This window comes from Polyodon spathula, chromosome 14 (assembly GCF_017654505.1).
Source record: "Polyodon spathula isolate WHYD16114869_AA chromosome 14, ASM1765450v1, whole genome shotgun sequence".
NCBI lineage: Eukaryota > Metazoa > Chordata > Actinopteri > Acipenseriformes > Polyodontidae > Polyodon > Polyodon spathula.
The window spans coordinates 18,997,492-19,017,402 of NC_054547.1; the positions used below are offsets into that span (position 1 = coordinate 18,997,492).

Consider the following 19,911-nt stretch of genomic DNA (forward strand, 5'->3'; position numbering starts at 1 on the left):
CTGAGAATCAACACTGGGTAGATATTGAGGGGAGAAAGAGTGTGTGTTTGTGTTAGAAAGATAGAGACGAGATATCCCTGACATTAACAACACAAACAAGAAGATTAAGAAGAAGGGCGGACACACAAGGTTTTCTTTTTAATATAGAAAATCGAGGGACAGGAAAGCGACGGGTAACCCTCCACCTCCAGTAGCAGTATCGCCATCTCTGCACTTGAGCCACTGCCGTGTCTTCCTTACGATGGGAAACGCTGCTACCGCCAAGAAAGGCAATGAGCTGGAGAGCGGTGAGTGAGAGCGGAGAGCATGGGCAGGGTAGCGGGGGGAGGAAGGCTGCGAGGGGAGAGCTCGGCGCATTCATTACAGATGGAGTGAGTATCACACAGACTCAGTGTAGGGGCCATATGAAGAGCTGGTTGAGGGGGTGTGTATATCCAAAAAAAGGGGGCAAATAGTAGGAGCCCAGGTTGAAGCCGAGTGCTGCAGCCAGGGAAGGGGGTATGCAATATTATTGTAATAATAATAATTATAAATATTGCCTTGGTATGTTGTGTGTTGTTTTAAAGATCATCTCTGCGGTGCATTTTTAATGTTGTACATACACACTACAGTTCCGCTGCGCTACAAGAGTACTAGGAAAAGCAAGGGGATTAAAGGGTGACCAGGGAGGCCTGTTTGTGTCCCCCCTCCCATCCTCTGTTGGTTTTCTAAAATACGTCCAATCGTCTTCAAGATGCTGCCGTACTACACAACACAACGACCGTTTGTAATATTTGCCATACTCATGTTAACATTTAAAACCCGTTTGACCTTATTATTCTGTAATAAAACGCAGGTAGTTTAGCGAGTATGATGAGAGGCCTGTTGTTGTGACTACACACAGTCCTGTACTGTGCATCAGTGACTATATGCTGTGGTGTACTAGTACTGGTAAATCTGTGCAGGATGAGAACTTGTCAGTGTAAAATGGGTTGGCTGTCTTGTTTTTAGTTTTAATGAACAGTTAGTTATTTTCTAGGAGGATCCAGCACAAGAAGTATGTGTTAATACTTTATTGGAAAGTCCTATTTAAGACAAGACAGCAGTTGTTTCTTGTATACAATAGGTGGATTCATTATTTGACAGTGTTTGATCTGTTTTGAAAGCTGTTTTGGCTGAACTTGATTTGTTAAGGTTGCCATCAACCTGCAACCTTAGCTTTTAGGAGTAAACTAAATTGTGTGCATGTAATTTCAAAGCAGTATTATAGTGTTAGTATCACTGTAAACCTGAAGCCAGAGCATTGTTTTTTGTGAATTACATTCAGCACATGTGCAAATTTAAAAGCTGCAGCCCTTAACTGGCAAAGCTTTAAGTCCTGGTGAACATGGTTTCAAATAAGGCATTGCATATTTTATCGCTGGTGGAATGTGTTACTAAAAACTTTGTCCTTGCACATGAGGTGAGAACTGTTTATGTACTGATATTTTACAGTTAAAAAAAAAAAAGTTAGTGAACTTATTGCAAACAATTTAATTACAATTGTTATTTTTACCATCCAAATATATTTAATCCAATACTCAAAGGAATAATATGATCTCTTCTAAAAATCTAAATTTGTGTATAGTATTTTATACCTAGGACTGCATTTTTGACACTAATTAAATGTAATACTGTGCCAAATGTTACATTTCAAAGTGAGATATGGATGGTGGCATGTCACTGATTGAAAAATTGAGATGTTTCCACAAAAAATTGAAAAGTGCAACGGTATGCAAGTATGAATCGCCTTCAGTTTTCCATATATCTAGAGAACCATTTGTCCAGTTATTGTGTTAAGACTGGGTTAGGACATTTTCACAAATTATTGAGAATACAGAATCTGGAGAGATAAGGAGTTGCTTCTGTCTTGAGTAGCTATAGGTGCGTTTACACTTATTCACAAATATTCCGGAACGAGTGGCCTAGAGGATGTGTTCTGGAAGATGTTGCTAGTCTCCTGTTATCCTCTCAAATCAGGCTTCGATTCCAGAATGATTAGAGAATTCCCAGCATACACTGCAAGCAAGCCAGCTACATCATCACCTTGCTGTCTTCCCATGATTAACTAGGCGGTAGCAGTACATACCTTGATTAAATATCCACTGTGTTATACATTACAGGAACATAGTAAATGTCAAATAAGATTAATAATATGTTGCTTACCTTTCCAAACATTTTTCTAATCCTCTTCGTCAATGTCTGCGCAAGCACTGAATATGGTAGTATTTTCAAATGATAGTAATGGAGTTAAGTATTAGGCCTGTATGTTTTAAGTATTGAATCCCTTTCATATTGCATTGTACAGGTCCAAAGAGTGTTTAATATCTTGCAATGGTTGGCATATTCCCAGACAGGAGGCGACTCTACATAAAGTTTTATAACTTTTCACTGTTAGTAAATATCACATACATAAAGCAAAACTTTTAAATTAAGCCAAATATTGATTAATATTATTTAAATTTGAAAGAAGGCTTGTCAATTATCATTAAAAAATCTGAATAAACCAGAAAGTGCATTTGACATCCCAATTGATATTTTTTTTGGAAAATTCTGAAGTAGTATATTGTACATTATCTCTTCTGATTGCTGTGCCATCTATTTTAGGCATTTCACCTTGTAAGTAAAAGCATTCAAATAACCAAGTACAGCAAAATACAGAATTATGTTATTTTATAATAAGTTTTGGTCTGCAGCCCTTGTACCATTCAGAAGTATTGTAAATGCTTCTGCTAAAACAAATAAGTTAATTTATATTGCTGAGAAATGACTAATGGACAAAGTCGTAAAAATCATTTTTTTATTGTTTGTAAATCAAGGCTGAGGTGATAGTGAAATAATGTAAGTTTTTAAAGAGCATTAAACTGTTACAATAGATTATGACATATGTTCAATATAAAACTTTTAAATATTAGTTTAAATTTGCACAATTTACGACCATCTGGTGTCTATCTGGGAAACACAACAGAATGGTGCCTGTATTAGAAATTTATCTGAGAAAGCTGTTATTTAGCTAGAGAATTTAGACCCTCCTTCTAATGTCAACATTATCTAGGGTTAAAAAAATATATATTTATTAAAGTTTGTTTATTCCAAGACTAGGCCAAAAAAAGAACAATAATAAGTTTGAATAATATAACTGTAATGACCATGACCACATGCTTCTCATTGATATTATAATATTATGGTGGGATTAATAGGCTTTACGAGTCTGACAAGTGGAAATAGTCAGTTGTTGCATTTACTTTCTGTGTTGCTTTGGGCAGACCTGCACACTGACCTGCAGCCTTGTAATAGGCAGGTGAGTACTGTATCTGGAACAAGCTGGTAGTCTAAAGGACACTTTGGACTGACTAGTAAGTTAGCTTTCACAAGATTTTCTGGCCACTCAAGAATTGGCACCCATACAGCTATGGCCCAAAGTTTTGCATTACCCTATAGAATTAACAAATTTTGGGCTCCCGAGTGGCGCCTTCAGTAAAAGCACTCCACGTGGCTCCCTGTAGCCTGGTTGTCGCCGGTTCGAGTCCAGGCTATTCCACAGCCGACTGTGGACGGGAGCTCCCAGGGTGTGGCGCACAACTGGCCGAGCGTCGCCCGGTAGAGGGAGGGTTTAGGTTGGCCAGGGTGTCCTTGGCTCACTGCACACCAGCAACCCCTGTATTCTGGCTGGGCGTCTGCTGATTTGCCTGTAAGCTGCCCGAGAGCTGCGTTGTCCTCAGACTCAGCAGCTCTTGAGTGGCTGCATGGTAAGTCCGCAGTGTGAAAAAAAGCGGTCGGCTGATGATACACGCGTCAGAAGACAGAGTGTCTTCGCCCTCCCGAGTCAGCGGAGGGGTGGTAGCAGTGAGCTGAGCCTAAAAATAATTGAACATATAAAATTGGGAGAAAATAGTACAAAATAATTGGCAACAACTAAATAAAAAATAACAAATTTTGCTTCATTTAAAGTTGAATAATACCTGCTGAATAATGTTATGTTACATATTGTATTACATACTGCTTTGCAGTTTTCCATATACTGACAATGAAAAATGTGACATTTTGAAATCTGTAAAAATTGTTGTATAGGTCGCAATGCCGTAAAGTCGCTCACCCCCTTTTTTGAGACTTCAATTTTAGGAAAACACCTTTTTGTGTTTTAAAATACTTTTTTTTTTTACAATTAATTTTTTTCTACATGCTCAACACCAATCAATAAATAAATAAATACATAAATAAAGACAAAGATTTATTCTCGAAATAACCCTTGTTTGCAACATTTTATTTGATTAATAATTTTAGTGTTTTTTTTGTTTTTAGTTAAACTGCTAGAAACTATTCTGTACTCCATTCAAATAAAATGTTTTCTCCATCGGGCCATAAACATTTTCCTCAGCTATCAGCTAGTTTTTTGTTCTCCATTTTAAGTTTGCGTTTGGTTTCGTCTCCAGTCACATACTGTTTTTTCAGCATTGTGATTGCCATATATTTTGGCAAATTCAACAATGAGCAATTTCAAACCTGTTGAGTAGCATTTTTGTTCGTCTGACTGTCCTACTTTATCCAGTCTCAAAGTCACCTGCATTATTACAGCATTGCTGTTAAAACAAATGGAAGACTTGATAGGTTTACTCGGCTTTCTAACCAATAGCTGTTTGCTGTGGACCCCAGGGGCGGTTTCAGTCTGTTCACAAATCAATGGCTCGGGAATAAGGAAATTCATAGAGACTGACAGCTATTGTGTTAACAGTGAATCGGTATAGCTGTGACCAGTATTCCCGCTAAGGCTAAAATGCACACATTTTTCGCAGTAACTGGCAACAACCTTTTCACTCAGTTTACTAGCTTTCGCAAGTTATCATAAATATCAACCTCAATCGAGACTCCAGCCTCTCTAGGTAAACCTATTATTTTGAGACCATTCTTACAAAGCATTAACATAAGCATATTTGCGTCTGTCTTGCACCTGATTCTCTGATTTTCCTCTGTAAAAATGCATGTCACGTTAGTGCAGAGCTCGTTTGGGCATCAATGAATGAACTTTACAGTTTTAACTTGTATAATTGAGTACTAAATCAGAGAGGCACAATCTTCCTGCATTGTTTTGAAGTATACAATGCTTATAGAAAGTCTACACCTACTTTTAAAATGTTCACCTTTTGTTGCCTTATAGCCTGGAATTAAATGAAAAAAAAACATTTTAAATCATTTTATCTACACATCCTACCACACAACTTCCAAGTGAAAGAAACATTGTAGAAATTTGTAGAAAATTAATTAAAAATGAAAACTGAAATAGTTTGGTTGGATAAGTGTCCACCCCCCTTGTAATAGCAATCCTAAATTAGCTCAGGTGTAACCAGTCGCCTTCAAAATCACACACCAAGTTAAGTGGCCTCCACCTGTGTTAAACTGTAGCGATTTCACATGATTTCAAGATAAATTCAGCAGGTCCTGTAGGTTCCCTCTGTTGGGTAGTGCATTTCAAAGCAAAGACTCAACCATGAGCACCAAGGCGCTTTTTCAAAAGAACTCCGGGACAAAGTTGTTGAAAGGCACAGATCAGGGGATTGGCATAAAAAAATATCAAAGGCCTTGAATATCCCTTGGAGCACGGTCAAGGCAATTATTAAGAAGTGGAAGGTGTATGGCATCACCAAGACCCTGCCTAGATCATGCTGTCCCTCAAAGCAAGAAGGAGACTGATCAGAGAGGGTACCAAGAGGCCAATGGCAATATTGCAAGAGCTACAGTCTTTTATGGTCAAGACTGGTCAAAGTGTGCATGTGACAACAATATCCCAAGCACTACAAATCTGGCCTGTATGGTAGGGTGGCAAGAAGTAAGCCATTACTCAAAAAAGCCCACATTGAATCCCGTTTTGAAGTATACAAAAAAAAACTCAGGAGCTTCTGTAGCCATGTAGCAAAATGTTTTGTGGGCTGACGAAACTAAAATGGAACTTTTTGGCCTAAATGCAAAGCGTTATGTTTGGTGCAAACCCAACACAGTGCATCACCCAAAGAACACCATCCCTACTGTGAAGCATGGTGGTGGCAGCATCATGTTATGGGGATGTTTCTCATCGGCAGGGACTGGGGCACTTGTCAGGATAGAAGGGAAAATTAATGGAGCAAAGTACAGAGAAGTCCTTGAGGAAAACCTGCTGCCCTCTGCAAGAAATCTGAAACTGGGATGGAAGTTCACCTTTCAGCATGACAGCGACCCAAAGCACACGGCCAAAGCTACACTGGAGTGGCTAAGGAACAAAAAGGTAAATGTACTTGAGTGACCAAGTCAGAGCCCTGACCTAAATCCAATCAAAAATTTGTGGCAAGTCTTGAAGATTGTTGTCAATCAGCGCTTCCCAAGGAACTAGACAGAGCTTTAACAGTTTTGTAAAGAAGAATGTTGAAATATTGCCAAATCTAGGTGTGCAAAGTTGGTAGAGACCTATCCCAACAGACTCACAGCTGTTATTGCTGCCAAAGGTGCTTCCACCAAGTATTAACTCAGGGGGTGGAGACTTATCCAATTATGAGCTTTCAGTTTTGTATTTATTATATATATATATTATTATATTATATATATATATATATATATATATATATATATATTTTTATATATTTTTTTTTTTTCTCAGTAAAACTATTTTTTCTCCTTAAGTGTCATTTAAATGCATGAAATTATCAGTGTTTCATATTTTATTCTGGTTATTATTATAATGCCAGTAAACCGCTAAACTTAATTTGCTGAGTGCTGTACATAGGATTGCTCTCACATGACATTGCTGGACTGTTACTAAACTGTTTATTTGTTATTGTTATTGTAAATGCCAACAATAAACTAAACAGGTCTTTTGAAAACACCTTTATTTGTAGACTGAACTACTGTGTTAGTGGAAGACTGGAAATATGATTCTCACAACTGTGTTGGACATTTGGTTTCCTGAATTGTAATATAATTCTTGGGTTTTCCTGTGTATTTTAAGTGATGTCTATAAACATTGACATGTTTGAAGTGTCTTCAGGTGCTTTACTTACTATTACAGCAACAACAGTCTGATTGAAAATAAAAAAATAATTGTGGTAATATTTATTAAAGTTACTTATTTTAACTACCAATACTATATTTGTGTTCAAATGCCATATTTATTAATACGTTGATAAAAAGTGGGAAGAAATGGAATTGGTCATTTTTGAAAAACGGAATTTGGTATTCCCACGAATGAAACAGTTAGTAGCCCTAAAGATGGTTACAATTGAAGGCAGTGCAGATGCCAGTGTTTTATGCAGTAGTATAAAGCAATTCTATGCAGGCCACCAGTTGAGCATGCAGTCTGTATCATAACAACTGACAGGGCTGCATAGGATCAGAGGATGATTCAAAGTCAGAGACAGATTTCATGTGCACTTACTTGCTAACGCTGCATATCCCCGGCTATATTATTTTACAGTTTTACATATCTAGAGAACCAATTATAAAATTGTGATGAAACTTGTTTAGGACATTCTTTGGCACAATTTGTTGAGCGTATCAGAATATTGGGATGATGGAGCCTGTCTGTTCGTATAACAGAAACATGGTAATCTTTTTCATGATTCAAATCTCTCGAATGAAGCATCCCTGTAAGGGGAGGTAAAATGAAATTGTCATTCTGCTGTCGTTACTTATCCTGCTAATATATAGACTATTTGAGTGGCTCACTTCATGGTAGAAAAATTCCGGGGTGGGGGCGACGTAAGAACGAATGTCTGGTCATGTTATGTTAACATATTGGCTACCTACCCAATCGAGTATCACTAATCCTTTAAATTAGATGCATAGATCGTTATGTACAAAAACCTTTGAAATGTGGACAAAATATGCAGAGTTCTAAATTAGCACCCCTGTGCAATCGTACTGCCCTCTACACAAAACTTAATTTGACATTTCCTTAAAGTTATAACCCCACTCCTATCTTGCCTATTGGGTGGCATTTGCATAGAAAAATGTCTTGAAAGTGTCCCGCTACTGTAAGACCACCTGTAGACAGAAAACCATTCAACTTTTAGTTTCCTTCCCTGTGTTCAACAGACCTGAAAAAACTTGACAATCGCATCTGTGTTGGAAGCATTTGAAATCTGTTTTTATTTAACGTTTTGCTTTATCTTGTGCAGAGTCTGCTGTTACTATTTCCGGTCAAAATATCTTTTTTGAGAGATCTGCTTCCATGAATATTAGTTGGCACTACAAGCTGTGAACTTGTCAAAACAGTGTAGATGTTTTCTGGCAAACCAGTTTGTAAAGATCTTTTTACACCAAATTATCTGTAACGTTATACTCTTTTCAGAATCAATGATTGTTTCTAAAATTGGAAAACAAGTAGTCCTAACTTCAGAACACTCGGTAAAGCAGTGGTGTCTGATGTAGCGAATTCTAGCAGATACTGCAACCTCCTTCACTTACCTTTACCACAAGAGTTGCAGAATGACTGTATATTCAACTAGTGTATAGTGAGGGGCTGATGCAAGAAACAGTCACAGTTTACTGTAGCTACAGTATAGAACATAATATCTATTTTGTAATATACTTTTAAGTCGTGTCTTTAAAAATGTGTTTCTTACACCCAGTTGCATTCCAGACCTTTTCTTATTGTTCAGAGTTTTTCATTAAAAAACAAAATGTTGATGGAAATTCTACTGTTTTGAATGGTAAGTAGTATAGTATTCATGGTCCCTTTTTAAAGCTGCTGCTTTTGAACAAATAGACAAATCTGTTGCATCAATGTTATGAACCATGTCTGGAATGGCAGACAGGCTTTAGTTAAGAGTTCTTGCATTGATATTCTGGAAACGTTTAAGCATATCCGTAAGGCCTTGTCATTTTCCTTTATCTCTGTGCCAAACGGGAAACAATTAATTTTTTTCCCCTGTTTTTTGAAATTCCAGGCCCAGCTACAGTGAGGTACTTCGAACTGTAACTCTTACTTTGTTTCACTAACCTTACATTACTATAGTTTAGCACAAAGGCTGTTTAAAACTTGAACACTACAACTTCTTAGTATTAATGTCAGTTATTCTACTGAGTTTGAATATTTATAATACATGGGTCTGTGGTTACAGCCTGTATAGCAATAGATTTTCTTAAGTATTTTCCTTGTTCTTTGGGAAATGCCTAGCGTACTGGTGCTTGACACACCTGTGTTGTTAGTTTTGCTAACGTGTTCTGCCTGCATGCATGCAGGTATATTGGAAAAGGTGCTTCTTAACTTCTCCAAAACCTCATCAAAATCAGCATCAACATCCCTTTGTTTACTTTTGTTTGGCTTACCTACTATGCAGATTTTTTGATAGTACGATATATTACCATGGATGTTTTTTTAATTGTCCGATAATTGTAGAAAATGATAGTCACGTGACTCGCTCAACATGGCTAAAGCGGAACAGGCACTTTTCTTTCCAAACAAGGTTAAAATCATTGATGTGGCTATACTTTGGCTACAAAAAAGATGTACAGGTAAATACCACAGATGGCCATCCAATAGCACAATATGTGGAAAAACCACAATGAAAGCAGGAACAACGTCAAACATGATGTGGCACTTTACCACCTGGTGGAGTTCAAAGACGTCGGTGAATCTCAGTCACAGCAATCAACAAGCAAGGTAACTTTAATAACAACATATATAGGGCTCCAATATTTTGTATTTTTGTTTAAATAATTTTCTTTGAGATTTTTTTTGGTGTGATGCCCTCCCTAGACTGTCCTTCATTGTAACACCACCCTCGCTTATCGCCGCAATTGTACCTGGAACAGATATTTCTCCCATTATACTTTTATTTGTCCTAGCGCATCAAGTTGATAACTTGTTCAGCTGAAATGTATATATTTAGAATATGATTGAAAATATGTTACATAATTGTCTATTTATTAATTTTGCAGTATTGTTACTGTGTGCTTCGCGGTCCAGTTGCTTTTGGTGGTGTGTGTGTGTGTGTGTGTATATATATGTATATATATATATATATATATGTGTGTGTGTGTGTGTTTCCTTTCTTACCAGAATGTAAGTATATGAAGCCCAAGCAGCTACTATGGGCATGCCTACTTTAGCAACTCATTTCTGTTTTACTACAGCTATCCAGCAGCACTATTACAAGGCTTTTTCGCAAGCAGGCTATTTCTAGTCTCTCGCTGTACAGGGTGTTTGAAGCGGACAAGCTGGGTCTTATCAACTTTCTGCCAGTAGAGGCCCCCCCATTGCTGCGCTTGTTCAGCCTAACAACCTGTCCTTGCTAGCCAAAGATGTGGTGTGACCAAAGAAAGCATACATGGCTAGTCGGTTTTCCGCACACCTGGCTAACTACAATAGCATACTTGTAGCTTACGAGGCTCAGCTTATGGGGTCCCTCTCTGAGAGCAGTAGGCCCTCGTCTCAACAACTGGACGAGCTGCGCCTAATTTCCAGGAAACTGCTACGGCTGTCCAAGCTTAGCCGACAAGCGATCAGCTGAAACCTGGCAGCATTGGTGGCTGTGCACAGACAGCTCTGGCTCTCCCAAGCATGCGTGCTTGACGTAGACAAGACAGCACTGCTAGACATTCCAGTCACTCCAGGCCACACATTTGGTCCCGCTGTAGATGAGATGCTACAGAAAGCTCCAGGACATTGGTGCCACAAGCCCAGGGCTTATTCTCCAGAAGCCATTTGGACTACTGGGAACAGTGCACCACAGACCCATGGGTGCTCAATACTGTGCAAACTGGTTACTCTCTCCAATTCCAACATGGTCCCCCCTCTTTTCCGAGGCATGACAATAACAACTGTCACAGACCCGCAAGCCGCTCCTCAGGAGGTAGCAGCTCTTCTGCAAAAGTGTGCCATTTGTATAGTAGACCCACCCAGCAAGAATGGGGGGTTCTACTCTAGGAATTTTCTTGTGCCAAAACGGGATGACGGCCTCAGACCAATCCTCGATCTCAGGCAGGTGAACCTGTATCTGAGTCAGAGGCTGTTCAAGATGTTTACTTCGCAATGGCTGTTGTAGTTCATCAGGCTAGGCGACTAGTTCACCATGGTGGACCCGAAGGACTCCTATTCCACATGCCAGTAAAACCAGCGCACAGGAAATACCTGAGGTTGTGAGCCTTGTTTGGGAGAGCGAAAGTTGACCTTTTTGCTTCTCAGGATTCAACACATTGTTCCCTGTGGTTTTCAATAAAAGGAGAAGGAGGACCTCTAGGGAAAGGCATGCTGGCACACCCTTGGCCAGCGCATCTACTCTATGAGTTCCTGCCACTGGCACTGACAATACCGGGTCAGGGTCTCCAGGCTCAGGAGAGTTTGGTTCTTCCCTCTGATACAGCTCCTGAGCAACCAGCTGTGGGAGCTGCCCATGCGTAACGACCTGCTCAGCCAGCTGCAGTCTCCCCAGGGGCTCATTTCCTGGTGGGGCAATTTTTGAAAGCCACCTGGCCGCTTAGGCCACCAGTGAAGGATATAACCCAGGGTTTGTACTCTGGTCTGGAAAAAGTATGGAAAAATGCCAGCTGATTTCCAGGTCTTGAAAATGCTTCAAAAACCATGTCTCCGTTATATAAGTCTTGAAAAAGTCTGGAATTTTGCTAGTATCAGAGGAGAATGAAAATAATTCAGCGATTTATTTTTTATTATTAATAATTGACCTCGAAAGCTGGTCAGCAGCTCTAGCGGCAACTGTCTAGTCAATTTACTAGTAGCAACTGTATTGCTTGCGACCAGGTCATGCAAGGATTGCCCCGTGTAACACCCCTGACAACTCAAGCAATCCTATCCAGTCAGCACACTTGTGTGTGTCACATGACGCTGTCTGCTCCAGTGAAATGAGGGGTAAAATGGACAGCCAAAGTATATGCATTTATATTGAAGGCTATGATTTTTTAAACAAAGTTACAGACTGGAATTACAAGCTACTGTACTCTGCTCACCAAGGGTCACATTTTGTTGTCTTGCTGTTACCTTTATTAAATCTTTAACATTATTTTCCAACCCAGAAAAAAAAAAAAACATTGATCACTATCATCACTGCTTTCTGTAGCCCCTGTGGTATGTATAAACGTAGCATGTTAATATCGCTTTTAATGTTATTAATAAAATGTACCGGTAATTTTATTTTAAATGTATGGTGCAGCAACAGTCTCTGATCCAAAGTCAGCCGAGTGTAGATATACTATTTACATCTTCGCTATATGGCCTTCATTATGTGATTTAAATACTGATTTAAAAAAAAAAAAAAAAAAAAAAACTGCTGCTGATGTTGGCTCTAAATAAGGAACCAAGATTGAAATTATCATTTGCAATTGAAACAAAAAAAATAAATTCAACAAACAGGATATAGCCAGAATACTGGGTGCAGCATGCCACAAATAGGTACTGTACTTGTAATTCTACTTATTATTATTATTAGTGGTGGTAGTGAAAAATACTGTAGTAAAGAATCAAAGAATAAAAACAGTACTTTTATTATTAATTTAGCTAATGCTTTTATGCAAGGTGACTTCATTAAATTACTATAGCAGCTTATATTGTTCGTTTTGGATTGTCCTTTTACTATAGCAAACAAAAGGCTTTGGACCCAAACAGGGTTGTTATTGCGAGGGTGTACTGTATTTAGTATTCGTATGTTTAATGTACGCCACTTGCACATTTTAATATATAGCGCGTGCACATTTGTTTTCATTTTTGTTATTTTTCACCTTCCATAGTGTTCAGCTTTTAACAGAGGGTATAGAAGTTTGGATCAGAATCCAATATCATCCCTTACAAAAAACGTAATATACTGCAAGTATACTTGTGCCAAAATTGTCTGGTTTTAGTATATTCTTGGTATCATTATACTATCCTATTTTGACAACTTTTTTATATTCTTTTTGTAAGTAATGCAATGTAGTTCTCAAATAATGGACATTTCTTAGATTGTATCTTCTCTTTTGCATACCTGCATTGTCTCTTGCTAGATATGCACCTCCAGATTCTGACAAATACTTTTAGAAAACCAGGAGCAACTTCTGCTCTGGATCAAAAAGCTATAATGGTCTGCGGATGACTGTCTATGTGGATAACTATCAAAAAAAGTGTGGAATTTCGATGTTGAAAAAGTGTATGAACCCTGGTTAATAACCCCTCGCAGGAGGTTAAATGTAGTGCCTAATGCACTGACAAGACCTCCGTTTGAGCTCATGCATTCATTCAGCTGAGCTCCAGTTTTTGTCTTTCAAGACAGCTTTCTTGCTTGCAGTCACCTCTGCTAAGTGGGTGAGTGAGATTCAAACATTTTCAATATTGAAACTTGTCTCATTTTTGCAGAGGCCAGAACGAAGATTACATTTCGTACTAATCCGGCTTTTCTACTGAAAACAATCTCAGCTTTCCATATTAGTCGGTGGAATTGGAGGCTTTCCACTCCCCTCCTTTTCAATCTGACAGGGAGCGTCAGCTCCATACGCTTTGCCCAGTGTTGGCATTAGCGTATTTTATGGACAGCACCAAAAGCTGAAGACAGTCGGAACTATTTTTTGTCTGTTATGAAACTAAGTCACAGAGACGGGCTTTGTCTAAACGGTGTCTATCCAAGTGGAAAATAGGTGCAATACAGACTGCTTATGAACTGGCCAATCTGTCCCCGCCTGAGAAGCTGACTCATTTTGTGGTGCTTAATATTCCCTACTTGAAAGGGAACGTTGGGCTATTGTTTTAACCGTGGTTCCCTAAAATAGGAATATTGTTCTCGTGGGGGCGGAGCAGCACTACGTCACTCTCCTCTGACAAGTGACGAATTTTCAGGTTCGGGTGTCTTAAAGGGGAACACCCTTTTATTTGGTGGTTAATATTCCTATTTCAGGGAACCAGGCATAAGACAATAACCCAACGTTTTCCATTTATTTCTCCGCCTTCGGTCCTCCTCTGACACTTGTCCAATACTTTATTGCCTGTGCAAGCAAGGTTTAATTTTCAAGCGACAGACAAGCAAATCAAGTGTGAGAAGGAAAGCAGGTCGGGAGAGGGGAAGAGGGAATGGGCTTGCCCCAGGTTCAGCTCCTCTCTCAGCACAAAAGTAAATACATTAGGAAAGATATAACCACGTAATGGGTCTAATATTTATTTAGTTATAAAACAAATGCTGAATAACACGTCTGTTATTAAGTGCCAGCACAACTTTTATTCAGTTCTACAGGCTACCTCGGGTAAAGTTGATAACAGTATTGAAATGTTTTCTTAAATTATAAATGAAATAATGACAAAACAAAAATAAAACATACGTGGAAACTTTATAGGGAACGTCATATGCCCATACTCTATAGTTCCATGTTCACAGGTTGTAGAAAATGTTTTTTCTCTTGTATTTTTAGTAGAGAATCATAATTTTGAAGTTTGAACAGTTAAAAAACAGTAATAAACCCAAAAAGTAATTTTAGTGGATCTTTTTCACCTTTTTTTTTTTAAATAAATTGGAATGTTACACTTTTTAATTTTACTTTTGGGGTGGTGGTTTTATTTACAGACTACTGAAAAAGAAATGGGAACATTTGGTTGCAGTTTTTTACTATGGTGTGTGCCTTACAGAAAGCAAATAGTTAAAATGTATTGAGAGAGACAGATGCTTTATTTTGTATTTGTTTCTAAGTACATTTAAATAACGTGTGTAAATAAAACATATCAAGGAAAAATTAGCTTGCAATCCCATTTGGACAGACTTAAATCATGGTATCAATTTTCTCTAAATATTAATAATGTTAGGGGAAATGTAGCTTCCTTGTGTCGCAGACTGTATCCCACAGAGAAAAAAAGACATCAATTTTATTAAATTTATTTTTATTAACTTTACAAATGAGTTGCAAAATAACTACTACTATCATGATAATCGGTGTATTGTGTGCTCACAACTGTTTGTCCTGGAAATGTACTATTGTTTCATCCCTACTCTGCAGCAGAGCTAGCAGATGCAGCTGCAGGTAGAGCAGATGGATGTTTGTCAGAGAATGTCGGTGGCAAGACGGCTTCAGCTTGTGTTCTAGCTGATAGTTCTTGTGTAAGTAAACTGAAAAGGTCTGTTTCTTGAAGTCGAGTACCCAGAAGTTGGAAAAATGTAGTGAACAATAACTCTGGAATCCTATTTTAGTGTCAAGTGGAACATGATTGTGGGCTTTAAAGTGAACTACAGCAGATAACCAGCACGTGGAAGTTTATTATAATGTGATGAATATGTTTGCTTTACGTAGTGGAAAACCTATTTTGCCATGTAACTTGTCTATTTTCTCATATTATGTTTGTAGTTAAAAGTAGTGTGCTTTTCATACTTGAGTAGAAATATACATGTGGAAAATCAGAAAGGTAAATTTAAGCAGCGGGAGAGTACATCGCTAGTATCTTGTCCTCAGCAGAGGTCGCTCTAGTTGTTCTGTTCATACATACCTGAAACGCACATGCCCAAAATTTTGCATCCCATCCATCAGATTCTAAACAATCAGCTGTTAACACAAAGGCCAATAAACTCCAAGGATGTGCGTTTTGGTACATTTTTATGAACGTTTAAACTCTGCTATATCATAGTTTAAACAAACTGTTTATGTATGTACATATGAATACAGACACACTTTTCTTTGTTAGTATAACAGTAGACCGTTCCCATGACGAGGCAGGATTCAAAGCAGAATACAAAACAAGTCAATGATGATGGCGGTTCTGGAAAGATGTATTATACCAATCGTTGTGCCTCAAGACACTGTCACGATGACAAGTTGCTTTTTAAAAGAAAATAAACCATTTATTTTCATTTCAGTTTGATGATAATGAGTTATCAGGTTACAGAACAGTACTGTATCATTTGTGAACAAATCACTATAGGTGTCAAGAAGGTGTTCTTTTAAGCGAAGTTCCTGTTCCTTTAGCCGAAGAATTTACAAAAATCAATTTCTCCCAAAGTGTGTTTCGTTAGGCGAAGTGTTCTCTTAGGAGGTGTTCCGCGGAGACTACTGTACATGTACAGTCAATCTGCTAACCGCTTAGCAAAAAAAAAAAAAAAAAAAAAAAAAAATCAGATTGACAACTGCTTCGACATGTTGTCACAGACACTGGCCTGGCTCGAAAAATGTTAAAGTAAATATCGTTCTTAATATTGCTGTGTAAGCCAAATATAAGTCTTATTACTGCCACATACAGGACGGGAGTGCACCTTAATCAAGGCTGTTAAATTCCAGAACAGGTTTTTTTTTTTTAAATGTATTACGTTTTTTGCTGTCATTTTGCTGCAGTGTAATAGATTACCATGAATATGCATGTCTGCGTCCCTTTCCCATTCTGTACCTCTCGTGAATGCAAGGCAAAATATTTCAGTCCAATGGATTTTTTGCATCTAGGACGCAAAATGTTACGTTAACGCAACCTCTGTTATCTGTCCCTTCACTGAACACATTGTTCTCACTGGCAAGCAGCAATAGAAGCTTTCCACCAACTGCTGTTTTGGTTTCACAGTGTTGCCAGATGTGCTTTTTATCTAATTTCCCATTAACTGGACACTATTCCCACAACTAGGAGCACTATCAGCATGCTCTGTTTAAGCATGACTTAGGGGTATGTGGTGTGGTGGTAGCAATGTAAGTTGCTGATGTCATTGTAGTGCACTTTTTGCCCTGGAATTTAAGATGGAAAACAAATCTGCTAAATGACATGCAATGTGTTTTTTTTTTTTTTTCCCTCTATGCTTTCAAACACAATTCCTTTACAGTTTATATAAGATTTTCTGCCCGTTGACATATTACTTAGTTGGATCACAAACCTGAAAGGATGTCAGACTGGCTACATTTTTTTTTTTTTTATTGTGTTTGTTCGTATCTTGAGATGCCAATACAGAAACAAGTGCATTTTATGTTTTAAGAAAATGAAGAATTATATCCATTGTGTATGTAAAGGGATACTCTGCCCTCTTCTCATGTTGTTCCTTTTTAGGAAGTATAAGCAACCTCTGACAGAGTGATCTATTCTTGGGCAAGGTGGTTATGATGTGATTCAATAAGAAAATTGACACTGATGGTGAGCTTGTTCAATAGGTTTTAGCTAAAAAGTGCAAGCCCAGGGTTAAAACTTGCTTGAAAAAAATGACTGAATCTCTATGAAATGTTTGATTTGTAGCCGATTTAAAGATGCCTAGAACACAAAACAGTGCTGTATAGTCTGAGATAGTCATAGGGTTTTTTTTTTTTACAATTGGTAAGTCTGGAGAATCTGCCATCACTGCAAATCCTTTGTTTGAAGTATATGAACACGTTTGAGCCCAATAAGCGTGTTTGTACTGTATTTGAGAATTAGTGGTGTAGATACAAATGTAATGGTGAGTTTTTAACATACTGTGTCTCGAATAACTACAATAGTAGCACAGGTTTAACATCACATTCTCAATCTGTAAATGGTTCTAAATGTACATATTTTGTGTAGAAAACCCAGAACCGGCTTGACGAGAGCATGTGTGGCGCCAACCTATAGAACTCTACGGCCCTGAATGCTTGGTTTCAACAGTGAAGGGCTCTGGTGGTTCTGTAATGTTGCGAGGTGCATTTTCCTGGCATGGTTTTGGTGCACTCATGCCCTTAGAAGGCAAGGTCAATGCTAATCACTACTTAATGGTACTGAGTGATCATCTTCACCCCATGTTCAGCATTTCTTTCCTGCCGTGGGGGGAGGGGTGTGTCTTCCAAGATAACAATGCCCCCATCCACAGAGCACGTGTGGTCGCCCAATGATTTGATGAGCATGACATGGATGTTATCAGTGTGTCATTGCCTTCTCAGTCACCAGATCTGAACCCAGCTGAGCATTTATGGAATATTCTGGAATGGCGCCTGAGACAGTGTTTTCCACCTCCATCAATCAGGCGTGAGTTGATTGACTTTCTCGTGGAAGAATGGTGCCGCATCCCTCCTGCAGAATTCCAGAGGCTGGTAGACTATGCCACGGCACATACTGGCCGCACGTGGTGGCCCAACACCCTATTAAATGACTTTACATTGGTGTTTCCATTTTTTTGTCCACTACCTGTGTTTTCCATGCAGAGTTTCGATAACGGACACTTCAGAAGCAATTCATATTCAAAGCACTTTTTTTTTATTATTTGGCATACAGTACCAAAACAAATACATAGTCAAAACAAAGTGAAATGACATTCTGCTTCCCTCTCTACAAAATTAGTTCCAGTGTCACACTAATATTGTTGGGAAATAAAACGTAATAATAATAATAATAATAATAATAATAATAATAATAATAATAATAATAATAACAACACAATGTAACACAATTTTTGTTCCTGGGTAGTAAGTGTTATTTCCTAATTGCTTATGCCTCAAAAGTATAGAAAATGGCTATTATTCCCCACAAACTTTGCTTTTGTGACCAGGACAGATAAATTTCAAAATATCACTATTTCCAATGAGAAAACGGGTGAATTTGTGTCTTTTCGTTCACATAGTCAGAAAAAAAAACAACATATGAATCCAAATTAACATGTATTTATACTAAAGTAATACAAAAATGACTACAAAAGATTTAGAAGTGAGTAGTTTTTTGAGATTTATGATTATACTGTAAATTTATCTATTTATAATAGAATAAAACAAAAATGTTCATTTTACCCAAACACATACCTATAAATAGTAAAACCAGAGAAACTGATAATTTTGCAGTGGTCCCTTAATTTTTTCCAGCGCGCTGTGTGTGTGTGTGTGTGTGTGTATGTATGTATCTATATATATATATATATATATATATATATATATATATATATATATATATATATATATATATATATATATAATATATATATTTTAACTTCAAACTAAATTGGAAAACATTTTGGCTTACAAAAATCTCTTGTTTTACAGTATTCAACTCATTACAGTAATTTACTTTATCATTCTAAGTCACATAAGTATCATTACCGTAACAGACTATTATTTTTAAAATAGCTGTAATTACTTAAAGAATAAAAAAATTATCACGTTAGTCAAAAATACACATGAATTCTTCTACATTAATACATGTTTGATGTCACTTAAAGGAAGGTGAGTAGAGTTGTTAGGTTTATTGAAATATGCAGGGAGACTGTTCACAGGTACAGGACAAACAGATTACTCGTTCTTATAATTTTTGCATGATATTAAATACCGTTCTGTATAGATGGTTCTCCTCCTTTCGTCTCTCTCTCTCTCTCTCTCTCTCTCTCTGACACTTAACCAATAGGAAAAGGACAACACATTATTCTGTTACTATGTACCATATGTACATCGTATCCTAATATTCGCCCTTACTGTGGCACTAGAGCAGTCTGATATGCAACGGACTACTGATGATAAATTACTAAAGTGAATGCGTAAAAAAATGTGCGTTTGACATTTGCCACGTGACCGGTTATATGGCTAGCATATTAAATGTTTTACCACTTCTTTTGAGTTTATATGTTTAAACTTCCCGTCCCTAGTATGTGTGTTATTATATTTGTTTAGATTTGTTAATTATTTCTTGGGCATATGCGGTCGATATTCAATTGAATAATGAGAATCAATTCAAACTTGGCCGCATAAAAACGTCACTAGCTCCGCTCAGGAGGAGGAAGAGGTACGAGTTAGTGAGAGAGAAAGGAGGGCGATCTAGATTCCGAGTAATTATATATATCAGGGTTGTTTAGGTTCTAGGGGGCAGGTTACAACGTGCTCGCCTGCGTACACGTCAAATCAGAGGATTTAATCAGATATGCGTCGCACTCATTTAACCGTCACAGAACTAAAAATTCTATATGGTTGGATATGTGAGTCCTGACTATATGAAACAGTGGCATTAGTTAGTGTGTTTTATAGATACAGGAGAAATAGCTATTTGCTCCTGTTTTGTTTTTTTGTAAC

General features: G+C 37.8%; 1 protein-coding gene across 2 annotated transcripts in view; it reads left to right on the forward strand.

Moving 5' to 3' along the window:
- LOC121326749 (cAMP-dependent protein kinase catalytic subunit beta) overlaps nt 1–19,911 on the forward strand; it is an 83,551-nt gene continuing 63,640 nt past the window's right edge. For both annotated transcript variants that reach the window (XM_041270198.1, XM_041270197.1), the window contains exon 1: nt 1–287. In XM_041270198.1, coding sequence (XP_041126132.1) covers nt 242–287 — 46 coding nt within the window. In that variant the 5' untranslated portion in view covers nt 1–241. The remainder of the gene's footprint in view (nt 288–19,911) is intronic.